Here is a 26917-nt window from a genome sequence, read left to right on the forward strand (position 1 = left end):
TCCAGCCAGAAGAATCATATTTGTTATCCTCTAATTCCTTGGCTTGCTGCCAATCAATGACTCTGCGAAAGAAAAGTGGGTAAAGAAGTCTGCTTGATACTGCTAAGTGCTGGCAGCTTAATTCAACATGTTTTACTGATGAATCCAGTTTAGATTCTTATTTAAACTTGAGGCTCCAGAGGTGAAGACTCACTGTAATCCATTTAGCTAATGACACCCCACAGAAGAGATATCACAGCTTTGCAGTTTACACTGAAATGGATCAATTAGCACATATTGTACACCTTTTATATGTTGCTTTACCGTGACAGTGCACTTGAGTCTTGGTGATTAATGAGAATGTATTATTTGTTCTCACACTTTATTTAAGAGAAGCAATTTAGAAAAGAGAGACAACCTGATAGCCATGGTTTTTCAGGGCTATTGATTTTTTTGTTGCAAACCACTTGTGTCATTTGTATCCTTAAAATCCTTGATTTGGGTAATCTGGTAGAATATTCTCCATTCCAGATCCTAAGACTATATTGCAACCAAGCTGATAGTTTAACCAGAGTTCACTAGGAGTGTCCCTACTGTTGCACTTCTGACCCAGCAAACCCCTTTGACACTTTGACTTGGCTACTCAGACTTTGCTTCCATACCTGTACAAAGTACTGTTGTTCCTGACTGCACAGCCTAGTGCCAGGTCAGACACTGGATGGGGAGCTGCTCTCTCTGTGTTTGAGTGATGAGAGATGACAAGGGACTCAGTCTGTGTGCTCAAAGGTTTTGAAAGGTCTCCTTAAGGGTTCAAGGTGTGTGTGTCCGACAGTCAAAGACGGATTTGTGCTTGTCTAAAACAATGTCCATCCTCATCTCTTCCCTGGCCTCCATGTCATCCTCTCTCTCTCTCTCTCTCTCTCTCTCTCTCTCTCTCTCTCTCTCTCTCTCTCTCTCTCTCTCTCTCTCTCTCTCTCTCTCTCTCTCTGTCGCTCTCTCTCTCTCTGTCGCTCTCTCTCTCTCTGTCGCTCTCTCTCTCACACTCTCTCCCACACTATGTCTCTTTCTCTCTCACTCTCTCTCTCTCCACGTCCCTTCAGACAACACCTTGGCCCCCTGGTGTGTTGTTCTGCTTCTCCTCTGAATGCACAAGGCACCAGAGCTTGACATCAATCTGCTCAGACTCATCCCTTCAAGTCTTCACCAATCACTCTCAGGAAAGTTACAGGAGGCAATGTGCCCTTTTGTGAGTCACTGACTGAGTGGCTGAAATCTCAAAGCAGCTGTCACACTTGTTGTTGTTCTTTGTACTTATTGTGGTCTTTTTTGCCTGACTGACTTCCGCTGTCTCTGGGATTACATAACTCAGATGAATGAAACCGACAGGTACATTTCTGACACGGTTTTAAAAGTGTAAAAGTCATTTGTAGATTGTGTGGGGGGTGAGGTAGTAGACATGACATGAGCTATGAATAAGATAATTAGCTTGACATGTGTATTGTTGAATCATGCACGGCGTCGAGGACTTTTCGTACCTCGCAACTGAGCTGTCACACTGTTTTAGCCGCCCACCTTACACCACGCCCACACACATAAACACAGGGATTGTTAAAATAATATGTGAGATCACCATGTAAGTAAAGCGTACTACATGATCCCAGGTTCCATTATCCAATAGTTCTGTCGATAACACCTGTAGCACGTGCGCAGGTTGATGGAAGAGTCTAGTACTCCCCACTGGGTGATTGGGAGCCCAGCGGATACACTTGCAACTGCTATCATCATTCAGTTACAGTAATTCACTGGTATTAAAAGAGAGCGAGAGGAGAGCCTTAAACTGCTCTCCCCTGGGGATGACGAGAATTGATACTTCAGACAACAAATGGGAGCCTCCTCTCTCTAAAGATGAGAGAGAGATAGAGGAGAGGTCAGACGAGGGGGGGAGCCAGCACGTCAATTAAGGAAGACGAGCAGGCGTGAAGCTCGGAGAAGGCTTGTCCCAGCCCCGGGAGGCCTGGCTGGCTTTAGTAACAATACACGGTGGAGATAATAAGGCAATAACATATGGTCCGTGTCCTCTGTCTGTTTGTCTGTCTGTCAGCTGCTGAAAGAGAGGCTTTTTTACGTAAAAAATCCCTGACTGCTTCGCAGAGAAGAAACGTATAAAAATAAAAGTAAAAAAGAGCAAACTATTTTTAGGCTGCTATTTGTGTCAATGTGTATTTTAACTGTATTTCAGAGGGAGTTGATAGATGTCTAAAATATTTGCCCATTTCAGAGAACCTATTGGGGTCATTATTGAGGAAGAATTGTGTGTTTATGGCACAGTAGACAAGGTCCACTGCGCTTTTGTGATCAGTCTGTGGATTTGAGTCTTACAGAGGCCATTCAAGTGATAGTAGATCGAGCAAGATAGAGCATGTCGAGTATTGAGGTGATAGCAGATCCAACTGTGTAAAGATAAACTGCCATAAAGGTTGCTAAATTTGTTTCAGTTGCAGTTTAGTTTGGCTTGTGTCACAGTTCAACAGCAATCACAGTATATTAGGATTCCTCAAATAATATGTGTGTTTCAAACTGAATTCACTGGTCAGACTTGAATCTTGTTTATTGTTTTTTTCAGACTAAAATATATATATTTCAAATTAAATATGTCATATATCATCCATCACTGCTGTTCTTGGAGAGTTGTAGACAAAAAAAACAAGCACCGGTGAGCCATATGTATCTAAAATACATTTTAATCTTGCTTCAATTCACAATTATTACAATATCCAGATTCTGTAATATTTTTCCTCGCACTGTTTAAACATACTGTACAATTATGAAATGTAAAGACGTGTTTTACATCAAGGCACAAGACACAGCCATGGCAGGGGTGAAGGGTTGGAGGAGGGGTGGGGTGGTGGATGTTGACGACGTGTCCACTCTCCACCGCAGTGTGCTGCCTATGCAGGAGAGAGGAACATGCCTCTGACAAAACATACATGTGCTCTAGGCCAGGAGAAGAGAGGAGAACCAACAAGTCTCGTTGGTCTCAATGTCCCCTGCAGGGAAACTGTATTTTCCCTCCATTATCTCATTCTACATTTCATACAATATTTATTTCATCATTGTCATGTTTGCCAGGTGCTTGTTTCCTCTCATAGTCATAGAGCAATAATGAATGTTGGGAACATTTCTATGGACACGAGAAGTCTGGTCTGAAGGCTGCCTTTGTTTTCTGTTTTTTTTCTCTAGTTTTTTTTTCCAACAAAGAAGGATTCTTGTTTCCAGGTGTCTGTAGGAGGGTCTGAATGTAGCATTGTCACACAAAGGGGGTCGTAGGCTGCAGGTAAACAACAGGGGCAGAGAAGGGTGAGATTAACCTACTTTCTGGCAAGACGGACAAAAGTCAATTCCAATTCTTTTATCCTGAAGGAAATACTAGGTATTGAGATAATTTTGTGTGCTGTTACAATAAGAGGGAACAAAAAAGAGATGATGTAGAATACATGTATCTGAGGTAAACATACCAAACTATGTTTCTCTAAAGTGCACCAATTATAACCAAATAATATTCTTTAATCAAGGAAAATGTAAAGAAAAAGAAAGATGTGTTTGTGGAAAAAAGTAAAATGACAGAGACAAAGATGAAGATGGAAGAAAATAAGCTTTCATACCAATTCCCAGAAATGTCTTTTCACATGGGGCTGTCTCTCCTTCGTCGTCCGAATGCCTTGGCGCCCACGTTGGTGGGGACAAACTTGCTGCTGCCCATCCCCCCCGATCGACTGAGGAAGTCAGCTAAGCGGTGGGTCACACAGGTGGCCGTGTTGCACGCACGCTTTTGGGCCGTCACACTGTCGTAAGGAGGGAAAGGGAGAGGTCAGGACTCAGGAGACACACACACTGGTCAAACTGTCAATGGATTGAATAGAGAAATACAAATAATTAGCACTTAAACCATCAGATTAATTCACTGTGAACAGCATCCATACCTTACCTTTACTTAGTTGAGCGATTAATTTAGTGTTTATGTCACTTGGGCAGAGTAACTATTGTTCAATGTTTTTACTTTTTAAATACATAACAGGGAAAACAAATTCAAGTATAAAAATAAGTTTATTAAACACGAAACACAGTCACAGGTGAAAGTATGGATTAATAGTTTTGATTTGTTTAACTGTCCAAAATGAAATAAAAATATTATGTGTTTAATATCTAATTCTCTGTCAAATTAATTCAACAACAGAAAATGCAACCAGGGTTCTTTGGCAGTCAGTCAAGCAAGCAAGTTCGACATGCATCAGCAATCTCAATCATGATGAAACTGGATGGGATGAGGGGGGTGTAGCTAAGTTAACTAGGAGAGCATGGAGGAGGAGGAGGAGGAGGAGGAGGACTGCCACTCAGATGCGATCGAAGGAGTCTCCATAGCTTGTATAGTGTTGAGGCAGGCTGCGCTTCTTGCCAGGCGTGCCAGCCCCAACGTTGGTGTGTGGGTACGTCTGGAGTTTGTGCAGCTCCTGGGACAGTTTCCCCAGCACGCAGGTGCTGAGGTTGGAGCAACGCTTGGACATGGGTCTATCCAGGCTGCTAGAGAGAGACACACAGACATGCAGACAGGCTCATGGTAACCATGCAGTCGCACCCCAATCAGAACATCGTTCACATGCTCTCAAGGCATACTCTCTAGTCATGCAGTCGTACCTTGTCCAAGTAAAGCCATGCTACCAAGTTCAACTAAGGAATTTGTCAAATATAACCAACTTAAGGTTTTATTCAATAGAAATAATAATTCAATAATTCATGCCTCAATTATTTGTCAACTGTTTCAGTTCTGTTTCAGCATTCAGTCATGCTTTCCATTTCTGTACTGTTGCAAATCATGCGAACATTCTTGCATCAATGAAAATTGTTCAAATTCAGAACATTCCAGTGCAGGCTTGTTTAGGAAATAGCTTCAATGATATATAACTGCAATCCATGCATGAAAGGTAGATTATGACAGAGAATAGATTTTAATAAATCACATTCTAAGACGATACCTGATGTCTTTTAACAAACAGCCAACTTGGAACTATCGGAGGCTCACCGCTTACTTTGTTTGACAAAAAAATATGAGGTTACATGTATTACATGATAGGCAATGTAAAATTAGTGTCCTCTGGGAATCCTGGGAAATAAAAATGTGAGTTAAGTGGTTGTGGAAAGTTTGATGTACCTGTTTTCATCAGTGTTGACTTGTTGGTCCAGTTCCTCTGAAGTCATTTGAACAAACTCCTTGACAATAGCGTTGAGTAGCCTCCGGGCCTCATAGTCAGTTAGCGTGACGCGCTCCGACATGGTCTCAAGACCGGTTCTGGAAACACATCGTCGATTAGGTTGATCAGACTGGCACCGGCCCAGTACTGGGTTAAAAATAGTATGGCTCAGGCTAAAAGCCATTGCCTCATGCTATAAGGGATGCAAGCCAAACTCAAAACAATTTGCTAAAAGTGTTCCTTTTAAGAGCTGACAGGTGGCCAAGTTTAGCTTTATGACTAAATCAATAATGTAGTAAGACTGGTAACCAAGGTCTTTCCAAATGGAATGTTAAACATTTTCAATATAACAACCATTTCAAAATATTAAGCATAAGCAGTTGCAATCATCTCAACACATCACTGCCTCATTAAATTGGATTATTTCCAATTGGAAGATTACTAAGTACAAATTTGAATAAAAACGTTTGTCCATTATTGAGTTTGTGTAATTAGTCAAAGGATCTTAAGGAGTTTGTTTTTAGATTTAATATACCCTATATATATATATGCATATATAGGGTATATTTTTCTAATCACCGTCACACAACAATCATAGGCAGAAATATGGAATCACGTCCCTTTAGGTTATTTCACATCTACATTTACTTAAGTCTTAATTTAATGTAAAGTGTTGCTGGGATAGGAATGTTCCTTCACCAGATGTCAGACCTGTGGCTGACTGGACATTACATGATATAAAAATGTGTCAAATATCTGTCTTAACACAGATGTAAGAGACTTTGCGGTGTGTTTCTGTATGTGAAAAGCGGGAAGGCTCACCTGGCTGGGGCAGCGTGTGAGCTGTACATCTGACACATGACCAGGGTGTAGGCGAGGAGCAGAGCAGAGAGCCTCAGGATAACCATGGTGCCCTGCAGGAACACATCATACATCCCTCCCGGGCTTTAACACACACATCCTCTCACACACTGACATCCACATTTACCAACAACATCCTCTAAATCCCATTTCGCACTCAAAGTTTGGAGTTCTACTACACTTGATTTCTGTCTGAAACCGCCGTTCTCCCTCTCTGTCTTAGCATCCAGATTCATCCATCCTCCATGAGTGTTGAACTCTTTTTTCCTCTTGTTCCTGACTCTGTTCAGTCTAACAAGTAGCGCTACAAGCTCATGCAGTGCTGTCACAGTTAACCATCCACATACAGCTCCCTGAAGAACTGAGGCTGGCTGGGCTTGGTTTAGCCATGCAGACACAGTGAAGCGGAGGAAGAGGCAGCATTAAAGATATTATCTTTCTAAGGAGCCCCTGGCAGCGACCAACACAGCAACTCCGTGCATTAGTGTAATGAGGTGCAGAGTCCAGCCTCTCACACTAAACACAATCACTCTATCTACCCTTGAAAAGTCAGATCAACTGCATCTTTTTACTGTTCGAGCGCTGAGGGCCAGTAACCCAAGTAAAGTTAATGGCTTCCAATTCAATTCCTTCCAATCATCTTTGCACCAAACGGACCCGCCATAGTTTCAGATGATATCCCTACATTAGAATACAGTAGTACCAACACCCCAGGACAGAGCGTCATGTTCTAGAACAAATTAGTTGAAGTAAGCCTCTACTCACCAAAGGTAAAAGGTCTTCTGGTGAAGAGAGATGAAATGAGTTGACTTCAAGTTTTGGACCAACTTGTGAATCTGTTGCATTCTGCCACAATGCAGAGGTTTATATATCTCCCACTGGGGGCTCTGTGTAACATGAGTAGGTGTTTAATTATATCTTCTAGACCAATCAGAACATGCAGCTCAATCCGACAGCCAATGATGATCTCTCCATTGGCTACGACAAACCAGTAAAGGACATAGTACACAAATGACGTCAATGTACGGTCACAAAATGCTCCATTCACAAAAAAACAGCTCATTTGCTCCATTTCATATCCCAATTTGCCATGAGGTCATTCATTAAAATAGAACATAGCCGTACCAGCAGACAATGGAAGATTTCTCAATTTGCCATATCAAAAGTCTTAAATGTGGTTCAGTGCTTGGGGTTTTGACAATAAACTCTTAAAAGTACAAGCATTAGATTTGCTGGCAGAGCCCTCTACTGTGCAAACACAATCATTACACCTCTTTACTTAAACTCAGTGAAGTAAATTGGTCCACAGCCTGCTATTAATGCTGTCTCAAACTAGTCTAGTGTAGTCTAACTGGAGCTACGGTGTAGTTTTTGTGTATATAACTTGGACATTTGCAGTAATCCCATCATGTGCACTCATTCATTGTTGGATTTGGTTTAAAAAGGTGTGGTTTCATACGTTTTTTTAAGGGAAATTAGAATATTCTGTACCTCCTGGAGACTATCTTACTGTATGAAAACGTGCATTACTATAGATCAATATAATCTATTGCTGTGAAGATTATATAAATCACTCTGTTTCTTGTTTGTCACCAGGATGCAATAATTTGATCTATTTTCTCCGTCAGTTCAATGATCCCTCTATGAATTCCATACCACTGCCACCCTAGTGAACTGGCCTCCTCCAGGTAATCAATGGTGTGTCTGACAATGTTCTGGCCAGTTCCTCCCAGCCAATTACTGGACTGCCGTTCCAGGGGCATCATCTGATTCCCCTTACTTTACATTATTGGGTGAGGCATCGTAAAGCATCCCGCCCAGGAGTCTGCTCCTGCGTCACAGTAGAGCCCCATTAGTGTGGATGAGCCTTTTAGTGCTATTGAACCAAGTGCAGATCCTATGACGGAGCCTCTAAATCAGGGGAATTGGACAGAGTGGTGGTCCATCCCTCTCAGCACTCCCCAGCCGTCGGAAACACAGGGTGTGTGGGTGAACAGGCTCGTCTGATTATAATGAATGGCAACTTCCGGAAAAGAAAGAGTCAGAGTGTATGTGTGCACGGATGCCATACTATGGGTCTGAAAACGGTCTTGTACGCTTGTGACACAAGTATCCCCGGCTTTAAACTTTCCAGTCAATACAGTAACCTTTTGGGTCTGGTCTTATCCCGGACCCTCACGCTGCATCAACTTTGTGTAACAGACCTCCCCAGACAGATAATCATTCACCTTATCTGGACGGAGAGGAAAGGAACATTGAAACACTTGACATGTGACATTATGTATTGTACGACATGGGCAATGGAAGCAGATAGCCCAGTACCTACCGAGGAAGTTATCAGATAGATTTAACTTAAACATCTAAACACATTTGTGGTTCATTAACGGTGAATAGCAAGAATATTTGTTCCCGAAAATCCTTTTATGTTCGAAAGAAATCCACTTCAGTCTAATGCAGTTCCTTATGAACTGATGCGCTTCCAGCAGGCTGTGTGGAGTACTAACACTACAACACAACCACTCAGCCTGGGGCTCGGCCGCTTAGCGTGACTGCTTCCCCCTGTCAAGGTGAAGTTTGCACACCTGGAGTTGGCGCTAGCATAGGGATTACCAGGGCTCTTGACCTGTCAGCGCCTTGTCCGGTCAATGTGGCTGCTGGTTGGGAGCATCTTATCTTTGATTGCCTTCTGAAATGCAATTTGACCTCAGGCGCACGTTGGCGCTCCGAGGAGTAGCGGGTGCGTGCAGACATTAGGAAATGAGATCTAATCTCTCGACGTTATCATCAATCAGACCCTTGATGTACCATTTGGTTTAATCAACTGTGACCACCTCCCTTTCCAGCATGTGACTGTAAGAATACATGTATTCAGTTACTTTTGCTGCTGAATGCATGATTTGCTTCCAGAATAGTTGCTGCATCCAAGGAATTGCCAGGAACAACAAGGTTGCTGGTGTAAATTTGCTCATTAAGAGGCTATAACAAATTGGCATGACCAGGGTCGGTCTGAAAAGGCTGGTTAGCAGCATGTGGAAAAACTGTCAGCAGCCTCAGCAGGAGCGGAAGGGTAAACATGAATCAACAGTAATGAGGATAGCAACGCGGCGAAAACACATCCAACCACCCTGAGAAGATGACCTCGGAGATTTGAATTCACATTACGCTATAAGGGCACCATTACATAAGGGTCCCTTTATTTCAGAAGGCTCTCTCGGTATTAATAGGAAGATCACAGAGGGAAATCAGATCAGGGTTGCCCTCAGTAGGAGAAGTGACGTCCTGTGCAAGTGTGCATGAAAGTAACCTTTCCTCTCCGCTCTGGGGATCAATACGGACGCCATTTGATAAAGTTGGTCATAATGGTTTGTTCTTTTTGAGGAATCCAACTGTTCTGTATTTTTCTGTGCAAAGGGTTGTATGCTGCTTACTCTCTGAGCACAAGTTTTTTATAGTGCTGTATTAGCTTAAAAACGGAAATTGACCAGCCTAAAAGTGATAATGATTGGATTTACCTCTTACCCATGCTTTATCTATCCATTAACATCAAAAATGAGAGGAGAATATAAGTGACTTTTATGGAGAAGTGTAGATATCAATGTAGTACCCTGTACCTCAGAGTTCTTTAATTCAAGCTAAGATACATTATTCACCACAACCACAAAGGCAGCAGACATGCTACTCAACTCAAAACACAAACAGACGTTATCTCTTCTCCATCTCTACTGCCACCTATAGGTTACACGAGAGACCGCAGATGGAATGTGACGTGTAACATCGTGATTGACAGAAGAAATGTGGCCAAATTGAGCTCTGGGTCAAAAACCTTGAGCTAAAGCGCCTTAAAAACTGCCAAGGGCCTAAATTAAGCAATCATGTGTCTATACTGAGAAAACTATTGAGGAATTATTTTTTTTATCCTACAAAATGAATGACAATCATTATACTTACATAAGGTTATGCACGGTCCAGAGGTAGGTTTAGGGGTGTGACACAGACAGACATGTAAAGCACTGCAGCTCAGGAATGTGAGACATGACCTAACCTCTTGGGTTGAATTTAGGGAGCTCAAACAGCTCTCAACTAGGTCAAAGTTTAATTCCTTTCAGACAGCCCAACCACACACACCCAAACACTATATTGTTTTTTTTTCTCACAAAACCATCATAAATGTATGTTTGATTTCAAATATATCTTCACATTTTTAAAACTTAAATGTTTACATAATAAACTTTGATGTATAAAGTTGTATAACAACAGTCCTTCGTAATTTCTGAAGATAAAGACGTCCTCATGATACACAGTCGCTTTATATAACACAATGTACACAAATGATAAGGAATTGGAAAGAATCGATTGGAAATATGATTCACAGAAAGCGATGGATCAGGATCAGCCGTGGGTAAAGTTCATTCACGGTTATGGTCCCATTGGAACCTTTAGCCAATCTTTGTGTGTAGAGGCGGGGGATAAAAACTGTGCAAGATGATAGCCAGCAGCCGCCAGACGTCTTTTTGCAGGAGAGATTCGACAAGAGAGGGAAACTTCTGATACACCATGGTATCGATTAGACTCCCAACTCTAGCGCCGGTGTCGTATGAACATGCTGTCTTTAGTTTTAGTTTTAGTCTTTTTATTGCTATTCTATTTCTTCTGCTGATTCGTCAGCTGCTCAGACAGAGGAGACCCAAAGGATTCCCTCCTGGTCCATCACCGATTCCTATAATAGGGAACATTCTGTCTCTCGCCACGGAACCGCACGTCTTTCTGAGGAAACAGAGTGCTGTCCATGGACCGGTAAGACACCAAACTTGTCATTTGAAATTGAAATCACAACGTCTACTGGTGCAAAGTAGCCAATGCAACTATGTGAGTTGGTTTAAATGGGATGGCAGGCCTATCACGTTAGTTAAAAAGTATATTGCGATAGTTTCCATACTGAAAGAAAAATCTTAGGGCGCACGCACGCACGCATGCTCACCAACATACTCATCAATACAGGGATCAGAACACGAAAGTCTATCAAGGTTCCGCCGATGGACAGTCATGCCCTTGTGCTTTGCGTCAGACATAATTTCGGGAACAAAAGAGTAGGCTGTAACTATGCTGCGTTCCCAGGGTTTCGAGGAATGCCCAAGAAGCGCTGAGTCAGCCTGGCCCAGTAACAGTCTTACTCAGTCTCTGTACCTAACATGAACATTGTGTCATATATAAAAGGGTGTCTGTTCCTCTTAAGAAATTAAATAATGTCCAAAGAATAATTTCAACATACATTCATTTTATTGTGATATTAACTCAAGTGTTTCTCGTTCAGATCTTCAGTCTTGACTTAGGAGGCATTTCGGCTGTCGTGTTGAACGGGTATGATGCAGTGAAGGAGTGCCTTTACCATCAAAGTGAGGTCTTTGCCGATCGACCATCCTTGCCTTTATTCATAAAGATGACAAAAATGGGCGGTAAGAAACCCTTCCCAATACAGCTTCCATAAGCCTTCTCATAAGGCAAATGTAATTACATAAAACATATTTGCTTGTCATTATTGCACCAAGTAGCTTTCAAAAACATGTCATACATCAGCTAAACGGAGGCAATCTCTTTGACTCTTGTAGGCCTCCTCAATAGTAAATATGGCAGAGGGTGGATAGAACACCGCAAGCTGACCTCCAATACCTTCCGTTACTTTGGCAGTGGCCAGAAGATGTTTGAGAGGAAGATCTCGGAGGAGTGTATGTTCTTCGTGGACGCCATGGACGAGCACAAAGGGAAGCCCTTCAACCCCAAACATCTTGTGACCAATGCCGTTTCCAACATCACCAACCTCATCATCTTCGGCCAGCGTTTCACTTACGACGACGTGCAGTTCCAGCACATGATCCAGATCTTCAGCGAGAACGTGGAGCTGGCCGTGAGCGGGTGGGCGTTTCTCTACAACGCCTTCCCCTGGATCGAGGTGCTGCCCTTCGGAAAGCACCAGAAGCTGTTCCGCAACGCGGCCAAGGTCTACGACTTCCTGCTGGAGATCATCGAGCGTTTCTCTCAGGGCCGGGTGCAGCAGGCGCCCCGTCACTACATAGACGCCTACCTGGATGAGCTGGAGCAGAGCAGAGCAGACCCTGGCTCCTCCTACTCCCGAGAAAACCTGATATACAGCGTGGGCGAGCTCATCATCGCCGGTACAGAGACCACCACGAACACCCTGCGCTGGGCCATGCTCTACGTGGCTCTTTATCCCAACATACAAGGTCAGTCCCCACTGGGAACTCCCCAGGCCCCCCTAATCGCAGCCTAAACCTACAAGCGGCGTTGTTTCCAACTCCCCGTTAACCAGAGAATCCCATATTCTGAAGCCTCCTTTGTTTTGGTTTGACAGAGAGTCCATCCTATTTATCTTGAAGTGTTTGTTACATAGACCAAAGCGTGCATTGACGATGACGAGAATCCCAGTGAACAAGCATGTAGGCCTGCTGTCCATAGTAATATCATACTGACTATGTGTTGCTGGTGTTTGTCTTGCCCCAGAGAGGCTCCACAAGGAGATCGACAGCGTACTGGGGGGTGCTCGACCCCCCTCATTGGAAGACAAGCAGAATATGCCCTTTGTGGAGGCGGTGCTTCATGAAGTCCTGCGCTTCTGTAACATCGTCCCCCTGGGGATTTTCCGTGCCACCACCCAGGATGCGCTGGTCAATGGGTACTCCATCCCAAAGGGCACAATGGTCATCTCAAACCTGTACTCGGTCAACTTTGACGAGAAGTACTGGACCGACCCGGAGGTGTTCTCCCCTCAGAGGTTCCTGGACAGCAAAGGGAACTTTGTGAGACGGGAAGCCTTCCTCCCCTTCTCTCTGGGTGAGCTAAGAACACACACTCTTTCTCCCTCCCTGCCTCCTTCTCTCTTTTTGTGCCAAACAGCTATGGTCGCTGGCATTAAATTACATTCTCCAGTTGTGACCTCATTAAATTTGGAGTCAGATGTAATAAAGTGGTCTAGATGTGCAATCCTAATCACTGCTGTGAGCTCTCAGTGTCTACATCGGAGACTGACTTGTCCCCTGGGGTCATTATAAACAGTGTCTTCATTGCTGAGAGAAAAACAAACTGACAGTTAAACACACCACACCACAAGACCAAAGCTAACTCTGAATAGGGCTAAAATCTGTCTCAAAAGAGTGGCTTACTATATTGCAAGTTCCTGTACAGTCACCCGATGCTTCTTTTAAAGATGTACTGTTTGTATCGGATCAAGTGAGGGAGAGTGTCTCGTGAGTTAAATAGAAAAGTGGTAGTGAGGCAGTCTAGCTTTAGTCAGACAATATGGTGTGTGTGTCTGTGTGTTGTCACATCCAGAGCTGATACCGGCGTGTGTTTTTCCTCAGGGAGGCGTTGCTGTCTGGGTGAGCAGTTAGCCAGGATGGAGATGTTCCTCTTCTTCACCACCATGCTGCAGCGGTTCCACCTGCAGTTTCCTCCTGGCACCGTGCCCAGCCTCACCCCCAAACTGGGGATGACCCTTCAACCACTACCCTATGCCATCTGTGCCGTCCGGAGGCAGCTTTGAAACCCAGCCCCCCTCCCACCCCCACCCCCAGACACACAGACAGGTTGCCAGACAGAGACAAAACAGCTGGCCTTGCCTCTCTGAACTTATTTACGCAGAACTGCTCCCAGTTCCAAGCACTGCCCAGTGGGGCCTTTTTCTCAGCATTTGCATGTTTGCACAGCACTGTTTGTAAAGTCAAAGGAGCATCGGAACAGTTACCAGAGGTCCAGGTGAGCACAATGACTGTGTGAACGTTTGAGCCAACAGCGGATCCAACAGGATAAATCAGCATTTCTCCTGGTGTTATCTCACCTCCTGATACTGGACTGGGCTCTGGTGCCACGGTGCCTTACTGAGGGGGTTGAGGAGCATTGTGACTGGGTGGACCTCTGTGATGGTCCGAGGCCCTGTCCCCTCTCTATTCTCAGTCTGACTAAAGGAGAGGAGATCCATTTCAGCTGTAGCAGCTGGACATGGAATTTAGACAAGCCGTCTTTCCTAGAAAGTCTTGTACATGTATACCGGCCTGGATCCAGGCAATATATTACATCTGAACCAACACTGAACTTCCTCCAAGAAGAGCCCTCCATGGAAAAACCTCTTGCCAGAAAGTTACAAGAATTGCCGTGGGTTTCCAGAATTGCGAAGTGATGTCATATTTCATCAGACCTCCAGCAAATTGTAACTTCAATGTTTTGACTTGGTATGTTGGACAATGACACAATGGTGCTACGTTGTAGAGTGTTCATAGACATAGTCTTACCTAGGAGCAAAATAAACTTTTTTGCTTTGTTCTCCACTGTTCATGTTCTTTCTGGTGAGTGAGTCTTGATTAGATATACCTCTTCAGTTATTACATCACTGCCTATCCACGTACACACACTATACCTCTTCAAGTCTCGTTATATGAGCTGGCCTTCTGCATTCAGTCCAGATCAAGGGTAAATCAGGATACACACGGCTAGTATAACTCATACCAAACTTTCAACTTTATTTATCCTTTATACTTAAAAAGGAAATTAGTGAAAAAGTAAAAGTACCTAGAGATTAACAGTGTTACCTTAACCTCAACACTACCTTCTATACGAACACTAGACTACAGATGTGCCCATTCAACACCCAGCCCAGGTTGTGTTTTAGATTTGATCCCTGCTGATATTTTGACAGCAAGCAGTCGCCGTCTTACCAAACAGAGCTACGGAAAATGATGCTGGATGCTAGATGGAGTGAATAGGATATGCCCCTGATCCATGTCTGTATGACGGTTCATGATGTTACGGTCACAGAAACATTGAGAGTTCAAATTGAGGTGAGACACTAGACCGGAACAGCATACAGTGGTGAGAACTGTAACTCAAAGACAGTTAGGAAGTCACAGTCCAACATACTGGAAGTACACACTGCGCAGACAGACTCTTTCTCTCCCTCTGAAACAGACAAAGTACAGTGAAACAAACGGAGGCGTCAGGATTATTTTAGGGATGGTGTTTTATGACAGCTATAAATAACAACAAAAATCTGTTTTCCCCACAGTGTTGATAAGGTTGAACGGTTACATCAGACATACGTATATCTAAATGCTACATAAGGATAACAGCCATTCCTAGATGTATTTATGACAAGAACATTGGAGGACACTGTTGTGTGTGAGAGACTGCACAGTGAGAAGCCAACAAACCATCAACGTTTACAAACATAATGAGCCATAAAATGGGAGGTGGTGGTGGTGGTGGGGGGGGGCAATCCTGCATCCGTCCATTAGCGAAACACAGAAGACTCCAGACCCCACTCAGACAGTAGGAGGGAGCACTGAGGAGTTCAAGTGAGCCTTCCACACCTGGTTTCTCCACTGTCACATTGAACATGGTGGATGTTAAGCTCTGAGCGTTCTTCACCACACTTAACCCCTGGGCAAGGGGTGGTGGTGGTGGTGGGGGGGGGGGGGTCGCTATCTGGGTGCCTGGAAACCGGGCAGGGACAGTTTGGCACTGGTTGGGTTGACTGAGAAACAACACAGAGTTACTAGATCAAACCAAGACTGAGAGAGTGGTTATGACAAGGAGCAGGGAGACGCTGAATCCAAAAGAAAAAAGAAACAAAACACCAAACCCACAGTTCCACATCTGTACTGTAAATAGTATTAGATAAAAACTCTGGAAACAAGATGGTAATTACAGGGTCTCAATGTACAATATGTGTCAGCTGCGTGTAGAAAACAGATGCATTCAGTTGATTAATTAAAAAATATAATATATTTATATATTTATATGCAGATACTCTTTTTGTGCAGAGGCTAAACACTTGTTTGGTAGTAAAATGTGCACATTTATATCTATATCTTTTTTTTGTCTTTAAATATACTAGCTTGATTTACACTGCCTACTTGAGAACATCTCCTCTCTGGAGAGAATGACAGGACAAGGTGACCGGAGAGCTGAGGCTTGCAAGGCTGCCTACCCCTCCATCAAAACGCTTTTCTAGTGGAATGCCTAGAGTTATTACAGACAAAAATATAGAACTATTAGTATTAAACCTGCCTCATGGTTCAGAATAAGAAAATATAAAAACAAAAACAAAGTGATGGGGAAACCCTGGATCACTTCCCTACACACTGGCCTGGTTATGGGTTCGTCAAAAAAGGTATCGACCTCAAAACATCCGTTTCTGCAGAATGAGTGAAATAAGAAAATCAAAAATGAATCGATGACGCTGGAGTATGTTGTGTTAAAAACAATGCTGAGAACAATGCCATCCAAAACATCTCCAGCAAATATACTGGTATGTGAATCACCATGGGATTTCACCGCCAGAGTTCAGATTCTGCTTTGCTGCAAACAGATCTTTGCAGTTAACTGACAGTTGAGGATCCCAATTCTACAGTGAGGTCTTTAATAGGTAACAATGCAAACAGCACTAGTGAGCAGCTGTGTTTGAGTGACAGAAAGACAACATGAACTATCCTTTCTCACCACGGAGCATTTCAATTGCTTGAATGTGTTTGTTTTCAAGTTGTTCGTACAAAGATTAAAAACCATTTCAGTCACCCAGATTCGATTTTTCTTTGATTTAAAAGCGTGTTTAAAATCAACGAGTTCTCGCAAAATAATTATTCAACTTCACGTGAATCCTGAGTAACCGTGAAAAATAGATACAAATCAAAACGGACATAAAGGAAAAAAAAAATCCCTTCAATGGAACAGGACTCCTGTTCTGAATGCAACATGCTTAACACCAGAGGACAATTTATTGATTGGCAACCAAGCATTCCTGAAGATACACACACAGGCTCACATACACCTGTATATGTTCACATACAAGCGCACGCACACGCAAACACACCTACGTAACCAAATGAAAATCAAATGCACACTAAAAGAAGAGTAAAACCAAAAGGCAGGTATGACTAAAGGGCATCAAAAACGATGCAGGTATAATGCTCATTATCAGTCAGCATTGCCACAATGTCTCTGAGACTGAGTCGGTGATACAGTGTTTCGTGTCGCCAGCAAGGGGAGAGGACTGCACAGACCCCGGGACTAGACCCAGGGACTCAGGAAAGAAAGTTCAGACAGGCACATTTGATATATAGGTCTACAATATTCCTGACATGGAGTCTGAAACAGTCTATTGTCTTTCCATGTTTGAACTGTTTGCTTTGGTAACAGGTGTCAATCATGTCAAAGTGTTGTTTTGGAGTCTTCTTCTACTTCTATTTTAAATAGTATGCTTTTCTTTTAGTACCTAAAGGAGAGTTAAGCGCTCTGCGTCCAAGGCAGCATTACAGCCAGGTCACCACGGAGGGCTGGGCTCTGCTGGGCCCGTCCATCCTAGTCCTCCACACCAGGCTCCTCAGGTCTGGGGGCCCGGGCTCTCCATAAGGGTGAAAGTGCATAGGAGTGGGACTCCCACCGTTGCAGCAAGGATCCAGTCACAGTAGTAAGGCCATTTTCTCTCTCTCTCTCTCTCTCTCTCTCTCTCTCTCTCTCTCTCTCTCCCTCTCTCCCTCTCTCCCTCTCTCCCTCTCTCTCTCTCTCTCTAAAACAACATGACTGCGTTTAGCATCTGAGTGGCGGCACAGTGACAACTTCAATGTGTGGAGAACCAGCAGGGTTGTTTTGTGTGTGAGTGTGTGTGAGGGAGAATGGGGGGGGGGAGTTGGGGGTGGGGGGGGGCGTGAGGGTCTCTTGCCCTCACTCTTCCCCCCTGTCTTCCTGGCTCTGGCCCTGGTCCTGCTGGACTGCTACGGTCGCTCCTCCCCCTCCTCCTCCTCCTGGATCACCTGGATGTCGTCAGACGGGGATGAGGGCGACGGGGGCAGGCTGTCGGACTGCTGCTTGCTGAGCTCCTTGCCCTTCTCTTCCTCCTCGATGGTCTTCTTCCACACCTTGTGGTTGTCCGTCAGGTGCTGCATGATGTTGCAGAACAGCCTGCGGCGGCCCTTCCTCCTTTCTGCGTGGGACAAGGGGGAAGGAGAACGGCTCAGTTGACCCAAACACTGCCCTTAAACGGTGTACAGCGTGTGAGAAACAGAACGTGACAGGCATTCGGTGGAAAGTTACTTTCGTGAAACATTCCCAGGCTGACGAGAGCGAGCCGGGATGACGATATTCCTTACTTGGTTCAATATCCTCCTCCAGCTCGTCTTCATCAGTTTCTGTGTCGTCCACCTGATCTTCCTCCTCTTCCTCCTCCTCCTCCTCCTCCGAGCCCTCCTCGTCGATCCAGTACCCCGGCAACAGGCCCGCTGCGTCGTAGGAGTTGCACAGCGGCCCGACGATGTGGGTGATGAACGACTCCTGCAGCTTGGCCAGCTGTGGCGAGGAACGGTCCATGAAGGGGCTGATGGGTAGTTCCAAACTGGCCTCCTCATCTCCCTAGACAAGACATATATGATACGGGTTCATTTCCCGGTGCCAACGGGTCACAGTTCAAAGCAGAGATCGACCTGCGCGTTTCCCCCTGCCACACAGACGCCTGGCTCACCTGTTCATAGAACTCGTTCACGATGCCTTCTGTCCACTTGAGGTGGAGGTCGCGACCTTTGGCGGGCCCGTTGATGTCTGCCAGCTTAATGCAGATCTGGCACACGAGCAACCTGTCGTTCTCGTTGGTCCAGTCAATTCCTGGACTGTTCACATCATTCACCTATTTATAGCAAAACACAAACACACACAGCTGTTTACCTTCCATGTTTTCGCAGAGGATTGTGCTCTTTGGCATGCATTGGACTGAAATGATAGGCCTTTTGTCAGATCAGTCATAATACAGTGTGTCAATCGGAGCCGTGAAATGACAGACCTTCGAGTTGAACTCTGCCAGGAAGTCAAAGTGCTTCTTCAAGTCTGTGGCCAGGATGGCCTCGATGACCAGGAAACGGAAGCGTTTGAACTCCACATGGTCCAGGTTGGCCAGGAAGTTGAACTCAGGCTGGGACAGGTACAGACTCCAGGCTGAGGCGGCGTGGTGGTTCTCCAGGACCGAGCGGTCGTTGTACAGCACCGCCTGGAGACAGCCGGGGGGAAGGACAAGCATGACGACGGGGAAACAGAGGAGACACGGTGGAGGAGTGGACGAGAGGACAAGGAGGGGAGGGTTTCGTGTTGCAATAGAAAACGGGGTAGAACAGTGAGGTAAGATGTGTGGAAGGCGAGGGGACTTTGGGCCATTCTCAGTAGAGGTGGAAGCCCCGGACAAGACTGTTTGTCACCGAGGATCAATACATTCTGGGATCCCTCTCGTTACGCTCGGTCATTTCCACGGACATTTACGCAAGTGGAACGTGATCGCGTCTGTTATAACAGGAGCCTGAAAAACCGGAGCGCTCTGCAAACAGTCCGCTAGTCTCGCTGTTCCCTGTCTGATGCCTACCTAGAAAAACCTATTCCTAATAATAGCTTGTCCTTGTGCAATACCTCAAAGAAATAGAGATACGGATTCCCCCAGGGTTAGAATGGAAGCATCACATGGACAAACAGTACCAACCTGACCCCTTCACAATATTCTGAAATCAAAGGGGTGCCTGATCAGCAGGAAAATCGAATTCTGCCTCAGAATCACAGCTACACTATCGTTGCTTTATCACCGAGCAAGAGTGTAGGATTCTCACATCCAGCCTTTGGGAGCACCGTCAATCAAGTCATCACGGGTTATTGGGTCAATCTGCAGGTGAGGCTCAGTTGGGGCTTACCTGAGGGGCGTTGGTGGCCACGAGGAATGCGTTGGTGCGGCCCGGGTGGTCGTAGTCATGCATGGCGGCTGCCACATACAAGGCCATGAGCTCCAGGGCTGGGATGTTCCAGGCCAGGCAGCCGTAGCTGTCGTCCGACATGGACGAGCTCTTGGAGGACGCGTAGGACACCCGGCCTGGGGAGATGCCGCTGTCGGAGTCTGTTTCCAACCACACAGAGACACAGAGTCACAGCCAGGGAAGGCCAGGCCTAACAGTCTGAATGTGCACTTCTCCATTGGGAGTGGAGGGCCGTGGGCTGAGGGGGAGATGGCCCCGTCATGGCTGTGGAGGATCCCGGGACTGGACAGACTCAGACAGAGGAGTCTGAGGGAGGGGTGAACTGGGTTTGGATGCTGGGCCAAAGGGCTGGGCCGGTGACTCACCAAGCTGCACCATTCTACTAACGTACAGAGCCAAAACGCGACCTTAATGCGCCGAGCTAAGTCTCGCCAGATCTGTATCACGACGGAGCCTTATCATCTCGCTCCCTATCTCTCACTCTGCCACTGTCTCTCTATTCCTATCTCTCACTCTGGCTCTCTTTCCCTGCCTCTCCCTGTCTAATCTCTCTCTCTCTCTCTCTCTCTCTCTCTCTCTCTCTCTCTCTCTCTCCGCCCTGTCTGAAGGCAGCTGCTCTGCTGGCAGCCAGTGAAGGAGTGGTCAGTGAGCGAGCTATAATGTGTTTCGAATGGATCAAGGGACATAAAGCAGCATTAGCCAAGACAGGCCTGGGGATCCTGGCGATTCAGACCCTCCCATCTGGGCTCTCTGTGGGGAGGAGGGCACATGCAGCCCTGTAGGAATGTGGATGTCCTCCTTTAATCCTACACCAGCCAAAGAAATCCGTTAAGATGCCCAATTTGAAGGTGATTTAATCCAGGACTTGGTTAGTTTATTGGTTAGTTTGTGTGCAAGAAGCGCACAAACGTTAAAAAAAATCCTTCATCAGTGCTTACCTGTGTCACTTCCTGTCACATGCTCATTGTGGATCTGCTGGAAGCCTGGGATTGGACGGGTGGTCAGGTACCAAACAGCGTGGAGCACGTCAGTAGCGTGGACACGGTTGTGGTCTGTGACAAGGGATCCACACATCAGCCCCACTCATTCCCCTACCCCCCCCCCCCCCCCCCTTTGTTCAAGCTCTCTTCGTCACACTACAGCATTGGTGTTATAGCAGGTGCTGTGTACAGAGCAGGTTACCTTCACGTGACCCTACTGATCATTCATGTCAATGTGAGTGGCCTGTTCACCACTGCTGGGTGTGGGCTCAGTGACAGAGAGTCAGGGGGCGTGGCGGGGCGCTACTTACAGGGGATGTCCCTGTAGCCGTTCTCCAGAGCACAGAAGTAGGACATGAACTCCCTCACGGGGATCTTAAAGATCTCAAACAGACACGTGTCCTGGAACAAGGTGTACGTCACCTGGAGAGGAACAGGGGAGGAACAGGCGGCACTAATGAAGACACAAGACAGGCGCTCTCCTGCGGGAGCCACACAAGTAACACCCCTGCATTAGGAAGATAACACAGACGGAGATAGAAAGCAAAAAATAGACCAATTCTGGACAGACTTTGGCCTGACAAGCCAACAGTAGCTGCTAATATGGATCAGACGGTCTTTACTTTGATCCCTGTTCTGCTGTGTAAGGGTTTGGGGTGTATCTGGGAGGGTTATTGGTTTGTCAGCTGTGTTTTGAGTTGTGAGTTGATGCCCCAGTCCAGTTACTTAACAGCTCACAAACCCAAGCTAAGATTCCAAACCTGGCATATTCAACAAATAAATAGTTTAAATATAAAAAAAGCGAAAAAGCCATTCAATGAATGATATGCTAAAGCCCGGTAGATGAGTGTTACAGTTGTCAAAGACGGATGGGTACACAGGCAGATGGAGGGTTGAGTTACTGACATAGCTTAGTATCCTTCCTGTCTTCCCTCCTGTTCTCTCCACAAGGTCGAAGATCTGGAAGTTCCAGCTGTTTATCTTCTCCATGAGAGCTTCATGGTCATCTAGAATGGGCTCAAGCTTAAACTCCTGGTCACCCTGCAGATCACAGACACACATGTACACAACTTATTCACCCTAAAACCATTGTTTGGGATACTGGGAGAGCACTGGCGTACTGCTGTTACACAAAGGGGCATTTGGAATCGGATTACAGCTAGGCATCAGTCCCTTTAAACCTGAGAGGTTAGTAGAAGTAGCTAACGCTAGGGTTACTGCTGTAAGGGTATCTATTGCTGCGTAATATTGCATGAAGCTAGCGCTGTTTGCCTCATATCTGTGTTCCCTATTCTGTTGTTTACATTATTAGTGTTAGCCTAGCCTAGCCAATCTGTTGTTGTGTAGCTGCTGATCCCACCACCATCCCAATACCTCCGTTTGCTGGGTCTGCTGCTCCGCTGTGGGGCTCTTCTCCTCCGGCTCCTCCCCCTCCGCCTGCTTCCTAGCTCCTGGGTCGGAGCTCTTGTCCCCGGCCGGCTCCACCTCCACGCTCTCCTCCCGGATGAGGCCATCGCCCACAAAGCCAGACGCCTCACCTGCCCGCAACCAACCAGCACACAGAACACGTGTCTGAGAACAACACCAGAACCTCAATGGGAAGTCGACTGCATTCGGTGAAGGACGTTGACCGGCATTCATTTGACTGGTACTTTATCCTGTCACACCCAGAGGGTCGTACCAGGTAGTGAAGAGACTGTGTGTGTGTAGGTGTTTCTGCCAGCGGGGGGGGGGGGGGGGGGGGGGGGGGGGCATACCTGAGCGTCTGCGCTGGGCCTCGGTGGTTTGGGGCGGGTGACCCTCTCCAGCCTCCCCACTAGACAGGCCCTTCAGCATCTGACGGCCACAGCTGCATGAGAGACAAGATGGGCACAGACACGCCAGGTCAGTTTACGCCCAGCACACCTGGGTCCTGGAGAGCAGGCGGGCTGTGGTCAGCGACAGGGCTCAGGGACACGGTCGGCCAGCATGGGGGTTCAGACAGCTGAGGTGGGTAGTGGGTGGTCCCCTACCTGGTGCAGAGGGGGGCGGAGGGCAGGCCTCGGTAGGGCTGCTGGAAGTCCGGAGAGCTCAGGGTGTAGCCCAGCGGCTTGTGCAAGGTGACACTGGGCTTGGTGAGGAAGTCGGCCGTGTCGGGGAACTCCACAGGGGAGCGGGTGACCAGGGAGGACACCCCCGCCCCCCCCACAGAGGGGGGACTGTGGCTAGGGGAGGTGACCGGACTCAGACTGGGAGACGTGCCTAGAGGAGGGGTGGAGAGGATGGTCAGCAAGTCACTGTAAGTTAGAGCTCTATTGTACAGTCCACTGTGTATGTGTGTCCTCACCTGCTCTCCTGGACCCAGGGTGGTAGGTGAGGGTGACAGAAGAAGACCTCTGCTTGGGAATGGTCAGCAGGTTAGCATTGGGCCCGTTGGACAGAGACCCTGGACTGCAATACACAAGCACACACCAGCAACATAAGGGGAAAAAAAAAAACAGTTGAACATGTTTCTTCTTTACTGAGGGCTGACATGAGGGGAGGCAGATTAGGTTTAGACAGCTGGATCACGACTGCCACCTTGTGGCATTATAGAGGAAGTACAACTGGTAGAATTGGCATATTATGCTTTAACTGTGGTGCCAGGGAGGAATTTAACTTTGGCCACAGAGATATCCTGTTTAATCAAGTGTGTCAACGTACAGCAAAAATAAGTATACATAGCAACCAGTTTGGGGACAAATAATGAGAAAAGCATGGTGCTTGTACAAACTAGGGAGATTTTCACTGGGGTGCTTAAAGATGGTTTTTGGCTGGAATACGACCACCTATTTTCAAACTGAGGACACAGCTAAAAGGTCAATGTAAACAATTCCACCTATTAAATGTGTGTTCTTGAATGCAATATAGCTCTTGAATCCCGATCACTGTCTGAGTGGGTTTGGTCAGGTGAAGGTTTGTGTCTATTGGGGTCGTACCTGGTCAGGTTGAGGTCGGGGTGGGGTCTCTTGCCGCTGTTGCGCTCCCAGCGGGAGGAGGCTGACTCCATGGGGGGGAAGGGGGAGGAGGTGGAGCCTCGCCGGAGCTGGGGGGTGGGCAGGCTGCTTCTACTGCTCAGCCCCTGGGGAGGGAGGGAGGGAGGGAGGGAGGGAGGGAGGGAGGGAGGGAGGGAGGGAGGGAGGGAGGGAGGGAGGGAGGGAGGGAGGGAGGGAGGGAGGGAGGGAGGGAGGGAGGGAGGGAGGGAGGGAGGGAGGGAGGGAGGGAGGGAGGGAGGGAGGGAGGGAGGGAGGGAGGGAGGGAGGGAGGGGAGCAAAAGTCAGCAGGGACAACTAACTGCTAAAGCACAGCAGAAATGTATTTTATAAAGAAGCTTTCAAATCATACAGTGTACAATAATACTGAGATTTCAGTGCTTGGATACACCAATATACGTATATTAGGTCTCTGCAATATAAGCTTGTGTCACTATTTAGCCCATGCGCCCCCCTATCGTAAAAAGCGAGTTCTCCTTCCAAGGAATGGGATTGGTGAAGGAGAGCCACTGGGCCAGGCCGTGGCCTGCGGTGCTGGCTCACCTTGAGGGGCTTCCTGTCGGCCCGGTCGGCGGGGTCGTCCACCTCTGTGCAGGGGTAGAAGCCGGGGAAGGGGGTGAAGGGGTTGACCCGGGGCCGGCAGGAGCCGGAGAAGGTGCCCATCAGGCTGCTGACGCTGCGCAGGGACGACACCGTGGGTGGCGACAGAGACGAGTCCATCAGCAGCTCCGACACCAGGTTCCTGGCCTCGTTGATGACCGACAGGTCCACGCCATTCCCGCTCACCGCACCCTGACACAAACACACACACACAGAGAAAGACAAATAGGTCAGAGAGTGCCCAAGACACGACAGTGCAAAAGGTGACTGTCACTATACACATGCACACAAACCCAGCTTACCCAAATACATGACAAGCTGAACAGGTGCTTCCGTATTTTAGGATTCATAGCTGCACCAAGCCGACACACTACGTACTAAACATACCACCAAACGGTACTCTAACCGCTACCAAACGCACAGCACACACACACACATGAAACATGCAGGTGCGGAAGCTAGATGTGTAACAGGACACTGTTGTGTTCGTCACGCTTTCAGTATCGTGTGGGTAGAGGGCCACACAGGAAGGGGGCTGGGGGGGGGGGGGCGGGCGGGCGGGCTGAGCTCACTGCATTGATCTTGGGTAATTGAAAGCCGTCTTGGGTTGGTGATGTCAGTAATAAAAAGGAGTGGCGGGGACGTGTGCGTGATAAAAGTGCAATGTGAGCACTTCCCAGTCTTGGTGACGCACGGTAGGTGAGGGGCAGAGTGCCTGTGTGTTGTGCTGACGGAGTTCCCTCACCTCCTCTCCTCCCCTCTCCCCTGCCTCCCCACTGCCTCAGTCCTCTCTCACTCCTCGTCTCCGCCTGCCTCCCCACTGCCTCATCCCTGCCTCACCCCACCTCTCCACATCTCACCATCTCAGCCTCCCTCCTGCCTCAACCCCCCCACCCGTCCTCTCCCCTGCCTCCCCCCTTACATCTCACCTCTCCTTCTCACCCTACCTACCTCACCCCTCCTATCCCGACCGAATCCCTCCTCTGAATCTCCCTCGACCTCCCCTTCCTACCATTGTCTCTCAATAGAATTCCAGTTGGTTTATCATCGTGCAAACGTGCTTTCGTCTATTTCAAATTGGCCTTTAAATTTGAGTTTTGGCATGATTACGAAGTAGACCCGCGCCCTCACACACACACACACACACACACACAGAGAAAGGCACCAGAGCGTTGTCATCATCCACAGTGTACTGACCTGGTACTGGGGCTTGTACCACTGCTTCAGGTCCCAGTCCCACAGGATCATCTGAAAACACACAGCAGAGACGCTCAGCATTGGCCCGGGGGCCTCATCACAGTCTCCTAGTGTTTGTGGGTGTGGGTGGGTGTCATGCAAAGTCCACATCTTCAAGGGCGTAAAGTGCATGTGTTGGTAAGTACGGGTACCGGAACACCACCAACACCACATGTACAACTTGACATTCAAGAGAAAACATCGGACATAAATAACCCTCCACAATGTGTCTTTTACTTCTATCCTGTGTTAATGCAGACAATGTTCTGTAGTCTTAGGGTTAGAGAGAGAACTAACCTAGACCTTTCGCAGAAAGCAAAAGCCAAAACAAAAAAAAAAGTTTAAGTAAAATTCTCCACCACTGCAACCACAATGACACGTCAACAATGGTGCTCTGAGATCTTATCTGGCCGCAACTACGTCAATCGGCTGCATTTCCAGAGCAGGGCTGTGTGTCTGTCTGAGACAAAAGTCACCAAACAGGAGCTTACTTTGTGTGCTACAGTAAAACACATGGGCTGGGGCCCATGCACAGTGGGATGGTCAACTGAATTATTTCAAAGTTCAAATGACACTGTGGGAACAGAAACATAACTGGAAAGTTTACATTCTGGGTCTTAGTTTTGTCGTTCTCAGTTTATTCAGTCCGTCTTGTTGGTTTAACACTTGAACTTCTAACATGAATGCAAAATGTTAACATTTCTCCTGAAACTAAATGTATTGTCTCAAACTCACATCTGACACAAACATATTCAGCTATTCTGTAACCAAGAAAAAAAGACACAAATAAGACAATGTTGACACGTATAACAACCAGGAATGTTGAACCTGCCAGTGCGGGGCCTGGCTAGGTGTCAGAGGAGAACATGCTAGCTAGCCTCGTGCTAGTAATGTCTATCCCTGTGTCCTCATTGGAGAGCACAGGTCGCCATGTTAAAGCCAGGGAGTAAATATTCCACTCACAGGAGAGAGAAAGGCAACACGTAGTACCTCTGCACACCACCAGGGGGTGTGATGGAGGCAAAAGGAATAAGACTCCCAAGACTGATCGCTAGCAAACCAATGAGACCAGCTCCCTTTTGCTTTATATCCCTCTCCCATATCGAATACAGGAGTGGCATATAAGAATGTTGAAAATGGCGCTCAATCATACAGGTGAACCTCAGTGTAGTGCATATTACTATCATAAACAGCATTACACCCCTATATCACACACGGGC

The 26917-nt window shown here is 46.8% G+C and overlaps 3 protein-coding genes across 5 annotated transcripts in view; 1 reads left to right on the forward strand and 2 right to left on the reverse strand.

The window, feature by feature from the left end:
* Nucleotides 1-4111: 4111 nt before the first annotated feature.
* On the reverse strand, nt 4112-6911 carry calca (calcitonin/calcitonin-related polypeptide, alpha). Of its 3 annotated transcripts, XM_084682267.1 has the most exons (4): nt 6852-6911; nt 6048-6139; nt 5186-5323; nt 4112-4557 (listed from the first exon to the last, which is right to left on the reverse strand). In XM_084682267.1, the coding sequence occupies exons 2-4, from the start codon at nt 6131-6133 to the stop codon at nt 4371-4373; spliced, it is 411 nt and encodes a 136-aa protein (XP_084538393.1). In that variant the 5' UTR covers nt 6134-6139; nt 6852-6911; the 3' UTR covers nt 4112-4370. The 3 variants fall into 3 exon arrangements, with proteins under 3 accessions (XP_084538393.1, XP_084538392.1, XP_084538390.1); XM_084682266.1 differs by lacking the exon at nt 6852-6911 and having other exon boundaries at nt 4112-4554; nt 6048-6215; XM_084682264.1 differs by lacking the exon at nt 6852-6911 and having other exon boundaries at nt 6048-6215.
* Nucleotides 6912-10610: 3699 nt separating this feature from the next.
* On the forward strand, nt 10611-14417 carry cyp2r1 (cytochrome P450, family 2, subfamily R, polypeptide 1). Its single transcript, XM_084682737.1, has 5 exons — nt 10611-10880; nt 11398-11539; nt 11693-12325; nt 12603-12932; nt 13460-14417. The coding sequence occupies exons 1-5, from the start codon at nt 10641-10643 to the stop codon at nt 13639-13641; spliced, it is 1527 nt and encodes a 508-aa protein (XP_084538863.1). The 5' UTR covers nt 10611-10640; the 3' UTR covers nt 13642-14417.
* A 3359-nt stretch (nt 14418-17776) lies between these two features.
* Nucleotides 17777-26917, reverse strand: part of pde3b (phosphodiesterase 3B) — a 30361-nt gene continuing 21220 nt past the window's right edge. The window contains exons 2-16 of the mRNA XM_084682735.1: nt 25659-25709; nt 24405-24653; nt 23808-23950; nt 23177-23280; nt 22863-23091; nt 22608-22699; nt 22225-22388; nt 21757-21891; nt 21162-21273; nt 20809-20922; nt 19811-20010; nt 18922-19125; nt 18607-18768; nt 18239-18497; nt 17777-18072 (exon numbers count right to left, since the gene is read on the reverse strand). Coding sequence (XP_084538861.1) covers nt 17864-18072; nt 18239-18497; nt 18607-18768; nt 18922-19125; nt 19811-20010; nt 20809-20922; nt 21162-21273; nt 21757-21891; nt 22225-22388; nt 22608-22699; nt 22863-23091; nt 23177-23280; nt 23808-23950; nt 24405-24653; nt 25659-25709 — 2427 coding nt within the window. The 3' untranslated portion in view covers nt 17777-17863. The remainder of the gene's footprint in view (nt 18073-18238; nt 18498-18606; nt 18769-18921; nt 19126-19810; nt 20011-20808; nt 20923-21161; nt 21274-21756; nt 21892-22224; nt 22389-22607; nt 22700-22862; nt 23092-23176; nt 23281-23807; nt 23951-24404; nt 24654-25658; nt 25710-26917) is intronic.

This window comes from Hypomesus nipponensis, chromosome 19 (genome assembly GCF_054491055.1).
Source record: "Hypomesus nipponensis isolate SF chromosome 19, ASM5449105v1, whole genome shotgun sequence".
NCBI lineage: Eukaryota > Metazoa > Chordata > Actinopteri > Osmeriformes > Osmeridae > Hypomesus > Hypomesus nipponensis.

Coding starts and splice junctions, on each gene's coding strand:
- calca (XM_084682264.1), bottom strand. CDS start 6,160: ATGTATGATGTGTTCCTGCAGGGCACCATGGTTATCCTGAGGCTCTCT. Junction 5,324..6,047: donor TCACACGCTGCCCCAGCCAG/GTGAGCCTTCCC, acceptor ATGTGTTTCCAG/AACCGGTCTTGAGACCATGT. Junction 4,558..5,185: donor GTCAACACTGATGAAAACAG/GTACATCAAACT, acceptor GTCTCTCTCTAG/CAGCCTGGATAGACCCATGT.
- cyp2r1 (XM_084682737.1), top strand. CDS start 10,641: ATGGTATCGATTAGACTCCCAACTCTAGCGCCGGTGTCGTATGAACAT. Junction 11,540..11,692: donor AAAGATGACAAAAATGGGCG/GTAAGAAACCCT, acceptor TGACTCTTGTAG/GCCTCCTCAATAGTAAATAT. Junction 12,326..12,602: donor TCTTTATCCCAACATACAAG/GTCAGTCCCCAC, acceptor GTCTTGCCCCAG/AGAGGCTCCACAAGGAGATC.